A 9,035-nucleotide genomic window follows, 5' to 3' on the forward strand; every position below is an offset into this window, starting at 1 on the left:
GCTGGAACTTAACTAAATTCACACAGTGAGACAGATGTTTTTTTAACCACTAACATCAGCAGGCAACGATGTGAAAATAATTAAATGATTCCTGTTTTTGTCTATCAGTTGGATATTTGATTCCTGTTTTCGTCTATCAGTTGATTAAATAAATATCTTCCTGACAAGGACTAAGTGAAAATAAATTAGTGTTTTGTGAGCACAGATAAACTGGAATGGATTTTTGGTAACCTGCCTCCCAGGTTGAAAGATTTCACCAGTTTGGACATAGAACAATAACCTTATTGAGGGCTGAGGAATTATTGGGTCGTCGGGAAAGTCATGATGCATTTTTGCATTGAAAAACATAGAAAACTACGTCATGACTTTCCCGATGAACCAGTATATATAGTTAGAATAACACTGTTGGGTTGGTATGAGTTCCACTTGTTTGGATAATTTAGCAAAACCTTTTCTAAAGAAGAGAATTTTTGCTGACATTTCTCATGTTCTAGTACATGAATTTTAACTCGGTTTCATTTGCAATTTAGAAATCTTTTTTTCACAATTAGAACAAGTCGCAACTAGACTGTATGAAAAACCCAATTTGCTGTAGAGTGCAGATTATAAGCAATATGACAAAATACCGTTCAAGATAGACACTTCAGGCACGAGTAGCCTGCTAGAAAATTTGTCCATTTCCAACAATTGGATCATTATTTACCTTTGCAGAGTCTTGCCACCAAGACATGTTGTATCTTTATTTGGTGCCAAATGACACTGTTTGGACACTTGTCATTTATTTTCTGTATGGTCTTGGTCAAGCCATTCAACCTTTTAAATAGTTAGTGACCTCAGCGATTAATAATAGTAGTAGCATTATACCGCCTCTGAATATTTCTTTGAATTATAGTGGTTCAGAAGTAATTTAAAATGGAGGAGGTCAGTATGTTCCTGTAACTTTATTTTATTTTTTTATTTTTTGGTAATTAATCATTCATCTCATTACAATCTCTTTGGGAGATTGGGTTCCTTAGGTGTGATGGTTGGGATTAGATCCAGTTCTTCCTAGTCTGTTTGGTCCTGCTAAACCAGGCTGTGTTCATAATGAATTACTTTCACGCTTTCTCCTTGACGTTCAAGAATTCATTTCCTTGGTGCAGTAACATCCAAACTGAAACAACAGTGAATGGATGCTGAGATGTCCGTGGCTTTCGATTTAGGACTATTTTGGAGGGGTTGTGAGATGCCACACAGTGGCTGTGCGTGACTGCATCAGCTCTGCAAATTATTAGGTTGGTACAAAAGTAATTGCGGTTTTGGCCATGTGTTAATAGCAAAAACCACAGTTACTTTTGCACCAGCCTAATACCCAGTGGCCTTCCAAACGCGAGAAGCAGAGAGCAAGTCTCACGAAGAGGATACACTCGTATTAACCACTCGTTATGATGCAACAAAGACGAGACCCTGTAATCTCTCGCTTACCATTTCAATCGAACATTCTGCATTTCAGTTCAGACTAGTATGTGTCCACACAGTGGAAGCCGATTAAACAGACAAACAAAAAGATGACAAATGTTGCTTGTTACATTTCTCATGCCTGGTTAATTTGGGTGGTGATGGTGGGTATTGGTGTGTGTGTGTGTGTGTGTGTGTGTGTGTGTGTGTGTGTGNTCAGAAGTGCGGAAAGCAGAATTAATGCTACCAGCAGCAGAGTTTAATGGGGGAAAAAAGGAGAGCACAAACTCTTCATAATGAAAAGAAAGCTCGGTGTCAAAAGACGGTTAGCTTTAGGCAAGCTTTGGGCCTAAGTGGATGCTTTTTTTTTTTTTAAACCTCCACAACAAAAATATTATATTTCTATTGGAGACTTTTCTCTATGTCACATTTCTTGTGGAATTTCAATAGGTTCACATATACTACCATTATTATAAAGAGGGTTGAGGAAAAATCCAAGATTGACATTTTTAGAAAGAAATGGGGCATAGGGAATACTTTAAACATTAGGTATCTTTTCTTTCAAAATTGATATAGAAATACAAAAGCATGCATTCAATAGCAAAATAGTTGTGTGTTTTTGTTTTGTTTTTGGGTTTTTTTAACATTTCAGTATCAAAAAATTGCCCGGCTCTCATGGTTGTACGTGATTTGGTGTTCTAGTTGATTTTTTTTTGAAAGTCTCTTTCATTGGATCTTAGAGGGTTAATGTACAGTGTTGCCAAGAGATGCTCACCAGTCTTAGAGGCTTGCCCCCTGCCCTTCTCGGAGACCCTGCACGTCAGCCGAGTGACCTTCCTTTCGTACTCCGAGGTGAGACTCCTACGCGGCTACCTCCATCCCCTGTCTCTGAATGGACAAAGAGAAATGCTGCAAAATCTCAGGACAAACAAAACACCTTGCTCAAAAGCAGCCAAGTCTCTGTGAATTTGATGTTTGGGTGGAAAGACTATTATTGGGGCTCTTTGTTTAGCTAGTCTGCCATGCATGGGGTCCGCTAAGCTTGTTTGCCAGATGCCTTCCTGCCTCAGACCCCCGTGGCACCCCCTGTCTGCTTTGTAGGCCACGTATCCTTGGCATGAACCTTCATCCGTTTCACTAAGTGACACAGGAAGAGGTCTACAGACAGGCACGGGGGTTGTATTCCTCCGGTGACTCTTCCAAACCACTAACAACAGGGACATGCAAAGTGTAGCTGACAATCATGATCAGCTCAATTCACATGAGTATCAAGGTACATATTAGGCCAGTGGCTTGCTTTTCTCTTTGGAAAGAGGGCTTCTGCTATCTTTGCAGCGGTTACAGAATGATTCCTTCTCTCATCTCAGGACATCGCTATTATTTTAAACCACATTACGCTGCGGATGGGCTGAAATGCCTACTCAGGCATACCTGGAGGCTTGCAATGGGCCATAATCTTTCCGGGACACCACATGGCCATGGGTGACAACTGTTGGATGCATGCCAGGACTAGATTGTACTTCAGAGGCTTTCATCTTTAGGAGGTCATTGGGCACGTGCAGAAGGATGCATGTAGAGGGATTTTTATTGTTGACCGTGTATGATGGCAAAAAATATATATATATGAATGCACCAACTCTTAACCGTCTAGAATGTGCTGCATATTCGGAGACATAATACAAGCATGGAATACCAGCCATTAAAATTGCACTATAGGCTACTAGATAGTGACAGGGGAAAATAGGCAGCATGGATGAGTACATAAAAACATCTTAATCCTATTATTTTCCATTGGACTTGCAGTCTTTATCTTGCAAGTTTCCCTAGTACAATCTACTCTAGTTGCCGCCCGAATGGGGTAAATCCTTTAGGCCACACAAGGCTTCCCAGGACCCCACATCTGTGCTCTCTTCACCCACCTAAAACAAGACATTCTGCGTGCCAGGCACACATGTGAGTGCGCTTTGGTGTTAACAGTCAACTGTTGTTAGTTTTACACATTGCCTGTGTCTTCTCCCGTCTGTCACCCCTGCCCCCCATCACTTTCGTATGCCCTTTGTTGAAATGAAAATCAATAGCTTTTGATTTAGCCAAGACCCCTCCACATTTTTTTTTCACCCTTCTGTATTTAAGTTACAGCCTCGTGAAGAAATCCTGGTTATCTGCAGCATTACAAAAACCTTTTCCTGCATGTTTGTCTATGAGTGTTAGAGTTCAGACCTGCCGTTTTAATCAACACAGTCTATTTTTACATATGGCATGCAGGTAGGGACCCAATGTTATTTTTCTCCAAAGAGGAAAGCAATGTTTTCAAAACATAGGGTGAACAACGTATCCTCTCCGGATGACTTTTGGTGTCAACCAGGGTCTAAATAGGGAAAGATGGCAAATACAAAAGAAGTGTATGAAAAGATGGAAGCCAGGTATAGGGTAGTGTCACCACCCTGCGGCAGTCATATTAAGGATCGCTTACTGAGGTTACCAGTGTCCTCTGAGATGGTCCTGGGCGTACGACGGAGGTTGTATATACAGGCTAATCTCTGCTTGCCCTCCAGCAAGAGGCAAGCATGAATCCCTGTGGGTTTCGGGGCAGGAGAGTTAATTCTGAAAGGGGCCTGCTGAAAAGTCATCTAGTGAACTTTTAACATTACGTGTATATGTGTGTGCATGTGTGTGTATTTTAATATATATGTGAAGTGGTATTTGAAATTCGAGAAAGTGCTCCTGACTTAACACCCCTTGACTTCTCCCTGTGGGGGACCTTAAAGGATGTGGTGTGCCGTACAAAACCGGCTACACCGTTGTTCCTTCGGGAAGAAATTAAAATGGCATGTGCAGCGATACAAGTGGACACTTTGGTCAATGTTGCTCAAGCAGTAGTTCGCCGTCATCAGAAGTGTCTGGATGCTGATGGGAACCACTTTGAGCACCTCTTGTCGTTGCAGACGTCACACGTGACTTGTATTCATCTTTTGTTATCAGTATATATTGAGTATTGTAATTTTAATACAGTTTTCCTTTCTTAAAATGTGTATACATTTTTGGGGCACTCTGTATGTAGCAGTCATTTATCAGCCTGTTGCTGCAGTATGGCAAAAAGTGTGCATCAAACAAAAATTCATCTTTGCTTTTCTTCAACTTTCTCTTCGTTCTTGGTAGATGTTAATTCTTCCATGTCCAATTTAGAATCAACGCATCAAATTCTGCAGAATTCTGTCGTCGTTGCTGGGAGCTGTATTGAGTCGAAAGGTGAATTTAGGAAAAATAGATACCTTTCCAAATCATGTTGTCTTATTCATAAATGGGCATGGTTCAACACTTATTGAGATCTAATTTTAGCTGTGTTCACGTTATGTGTTCATTTCTTTCTCTGTAAATAGTGTCTTATTTTCTATATCTTTTATACTTTTGGTATAAAACACTGTCTTGATTTTTGGTATGTTGATTACACATTCAGTGATCTTTTTGGATTGTCAGGTATGTGTAATAGCTCATCTATTCAGCTTAATGGGTTGCATAAGAATAATCAGATCATTTACAAATAATGAACATATCCAGTGCAAATTGACATCCCTGTTCCCGATTTTGTAGGAAATGAGTAATCTAATCCTGTTTATAAATATGANGGGGTGGGGGAGTGAACTTGAATTTGGACAAATTCCATCCTAAGCCTTTCAGGAGGGGGAAAGGCTTGGGAAGAGTTGCATTGTGGGGCCCTGAGCAACTGGCTGACCGGGTGGCATTCAGTTCTCTCCTCCAGGGAATTCTGCAAGAAACCCAGGAGGTCATAGTCAGCTTCCTTCTGCTCCCTGGGCTTCACTGTGAGAGCGTGAGGCAGACGGGGTCTCAGGGTGGTGATACAGCCTGGCCTCCAGTTCTTGTGCAGCCCCCAAAACCCCAGGCGGCACGACCCCTATGCTCACTTCCTCGAGCTTCTGTGGCTCGTTTGCCAATGGTTTCTCTGTATGAGCCCCTGACATTGGGGTAAGTGCAGTTTATAAATGGATTCATCCGTTCAGCGAGCACTCAGTGAGCGTGTCCTCATGGTCAGGCCACTTGGCTGAATGTGGTGCCATCCTTTTCCTTGCAGGCCACACAGGAGAAGATCAACCCCTCACTGAGTGATAATTTAGTATAATTGATGCTCCCTATGATGTAGCATGTTGGGGAGATATGGGCACATCTGGAAGGGGCTCGCGCCCCCGATGGAGAGGGTCTGAATCCACTAAGGGGGAATTTGAAGGACAGTAACTAACTGAGTTGCTAAAGGGGGAGGGAGACTTCAGGCGGATGGAGCAACATATTCAAGGATGGAGCCTCGATGCTGATATTAATATTGATCCTCTTAGATAAACATCATTTAAGAGACTGGATGGGTGAACTTGAAGTCTTTGCTCAGAACATCGCAACTGCAGTCACTGTGTGTGGTCAGTTAGTTGCATGGCAACGGGCTGTCATCCTCAAGTGCGCTACAGAGACTATTGACAGAGATGTGAGCATAGGAACATTGGGGAACCCGACAAGGACAAGCGTTCAGCTGAAGCAGCGCCTCCTTTCCTTTTGGAGACGTGTCACCGGAGTGGACAATGTGACTCACAGGCCGAATCCATCACGCTGCTGCCTGTTTTTGCACGAAAGGTTACTGGAACGCAGCCACACCCACGGATTTACCAGTTTTCTGCGGCTGCTTGTCACATGACAACGGCCAAGGTGAACAACTGCACGAAGTCTAAAGTGTTTATCATCCTGCCCTTTGCAGGAAAAGGCGGCCGACCCCAGGTGCATAAGAATACCTTCATGAACTCGTTTTGCAGTCTAATTTCACACGTAGATGCTTCAGGTCGTAGAATAATTGTTGTCAAACTAACCGGGACCTTTCTCATATTGCAGATTTCCAGGCTCCATCCAGGCCCCCGCTGACTTCTCAATTCTGGGGCCGGTCCCCGAGAATCTGCCTTAATGACCCTAAAGGTGATACTGATGAAGATGTTTTTTTGTAATATAGCAGTCATGAACAAGATATGTTTTTATATAATAATAGTAGTCCTACTTATAGGACTAGTTATATGAATGATAGGACTAATGATGGGACCAATCAATGTGGATAATGATCATAAACCAGACCTCAGAAAATTGGACTTTTAAACGAAATATAAACAAATATTCCTTTCTGCCATGAGAAAAAATATGAAAGAATGTAATGAAACCCGTTAAAGCAACCATGGTCCATACAGCCTAGACCAGGGTAACTTTCTGCTGTGACCTCCAAGATCAGCTGGTTGCCAAGTGTATCCGGAGGCAATTAAATAAAGAGATGTACAGCAAGACATAATGAGCAATCAGTCCTTAAAATCAAATCAATTTAAACAAAACCCTAACAGGGGCCAGGGGACACAACCAAACCCAAAATGAATATAAATAATAATAGTAGTAGTAGTAATAATAATAATAATAATACTTTGATGATGATGACGATGGTGATGATGGTGATGGTGATGGCNTATTGACTGTGTTCCCCTTCACCTTTTTATCCATCTCCCCACTCCCTTTCCTCTGGCAACCATCAGTTTGTTCTCTGTATCTGTGAGTTTGTTTCTGTTCATTCTGTTTTTCAGGTTCCACACATGAGTAAGAACAGATGGCATTTGTCTTTCTCTGTCTGACGTATCTCACTTAGCATAATACCCTCTAGGACCATCCGTGTTGTCGCAAATGGCAAGGTTTCCTTTTTCGTGGCCTAGTAGTATTCCCTTGTATACATGTACCATATCTTCTTCATCCATTTATCTATCAATGGATGCTTGGGTTGCTTTCGTATCTTGGCTGTTGTAAATAATGTTGCAGTGAGCTTAGGGGTGCCTGTATCGTTTCAAATTCGTGTTTTTATTTTCTTTGGATAAATACCAAGAGGTGGAATTGCTGGGTTGTATGGTAGTTGTGTAGTTTTGTGGGACGCTCCGTATTGTCTTCCGTAATGGCTGCACCAGTTTGCAGTCCCACTTTCATATATGGATGTCTTGGTTCCAATAATTATTGCTGATGTCAACCAGTAGGCATGCATTGGTTCCTAGTGATCACACTATGTGTTGTGAATACACCCAGAGGTCATGTTAGATTTTTTGGTTTTTTGCCCAGTGCATTAAGCTCTTGGCTCGTATATATTGATCCTGAAGCCACGTGTTTCCATCTTTTTTAAAGTACTATCATATTTTACAAGATGATTTAGAAAGTGAAAGAAAATATGATCCCTTTGCTTCTTAGGACAAACTGTCCGCGTACAGCAGGACAAAGCAATGTACCACTGGGGCTCAGATATCCCTCCCAGGATGTTGGCTGCACACAGTTCCTGGCTGCAGCCAAGCCAAAGGCTGTTTGTGGTGTGTTTGCCTGAGATCCAAAGCCCCTGAGGTATTCATTCCATGGGAAGGCAGCGCAAAATTCCCATAGAATGGCCAACAGACTGTGTAATTGGTTTGTAGTTTTGGGAAAGCAACGGGCTGGCTGTTTTTACATGCAGCCGACTATAATTTGATTTAATGGCGATGGAGTTATTTCCAAGAAATTGATTCAAGTTCACAGGTTGGAAAAGAGTTGAGCGCATCATCTCGGAAGGCTTTCTCTAGGCTTAGGGAAAAATGAGCTTCCTCTAGCATTTACTCATTTGTTGTTATTTTTATTACTGTTAGTATCATGATTTACATCAGATTAGCTATGAGAGGTACTCTGAGGTCCCCAGCCTGAGAGGAATTTGGGGGAGTTATGCAATTTGAAATTATTATTCTAACACTGCAGAATATCAGTTGGAATCTCTTAAAAGCTTTTCTAGACCATGTTATGGTTATTAATCTGTCAACCTTTTCTCTTGTCATGGGTTTTGAGTTGATGTGTGTTATGGAAAAGGCATTTTTGCAGATGTAATCAAGGTAAGATGAAGTCATATTGTATTAGCAAGGACCCTAAATCCACTATGACTGGCGTCCTCATAAGAAGAGACACAGATGTGAAGACACACAGAGACACGCAGATAGGACACTATGTGAAGATCGAAGCGGAACCTGGAATGATGTGTCTACAAACCAAAGGATGACAAGGGATGCTGGAAGCCACCAGAGAGTAATAACTGAAAGAGGGACATGGCCCACACTCTCCCTCACAGCCTACAGAAGGCGCTCGCCCTGCTGACTCCTCGGTTTCAGACACCTGTCCTACAGAACTGTGGGACAATGAATTCCTGTTGTTTGGAGCCACCCAATTTGTGGCAATACAAACATGGAGGAGAAGGTGGTGTTGGCTTCCTGTCCCAAAAGCCAGGGGTGTTCCAACTGAAAGATTTCATGCAGTCATGAGCTACACATCAATTCAGCATTCTTCTACTGAACGTTTTCCCTGAAAAGGAAATGATTGAACGCCTCCACTTTTCACTTCCCTCCCTCCTTTGAGAATCAACTGTAGGCCTCTCTCTTCCCTCTGAGACATCTGAATCCATATCTGCTAGGTCCTAAGAATTTGTCACCTCTTTCCCAGGTAAGTCCCAGGCACCACCCCCATGACCCTTTGTGGCCTGACTCCAGCATGGCCTTCCATTTTTCCCTGCCTCC

General features: G+C 42.2%; 1 protein-coding gene across 11 annotated transcripts in view; it reads left to right on the plus strand.

Moving 5' to 3' along the window:
• Positions 1–9,035, plus strand: part of NLGN4X (neuroligin 4 X-linked) — a 354,171-nt gene that overhangs the window by 88,361 nt on the left and 256,775 nt on the right. For 9 of the 11 annotated variants that reach the window (XM_019624654.1, XM_019624659.1, XM_019624655.1 and 6 more), the window contains one exon: positions 6,328–6,408. The exons of the other annotated variants lie outside the window; for them this stretch is intronic. In XM_019624654.1, the coding sequence (XP_019480199.1) occupies positions 6,328–6,408 (81 nt within the window). The remainder of the gene's footprint in view (positions 1–6,327; positions 6,409–9,035) is intronic. 11 annotated transcript variants of the gene reach the window in all.

Source organism: Hipposideros armiger, unplaced genomic scaffold (genome assembly GCF_001890085.2).
Source record: "Hipposideros armiger isolate ML-2016 unplaced genomic scaffold, ASM189008v1 scaffold_598, whole genome shotgun sequence".
NCBI lineage: Eukaryota > Metazoa > Chordata > Mammalia > Chiroptera > Hipposideridae > Hipposideros > Hipposideros armiger.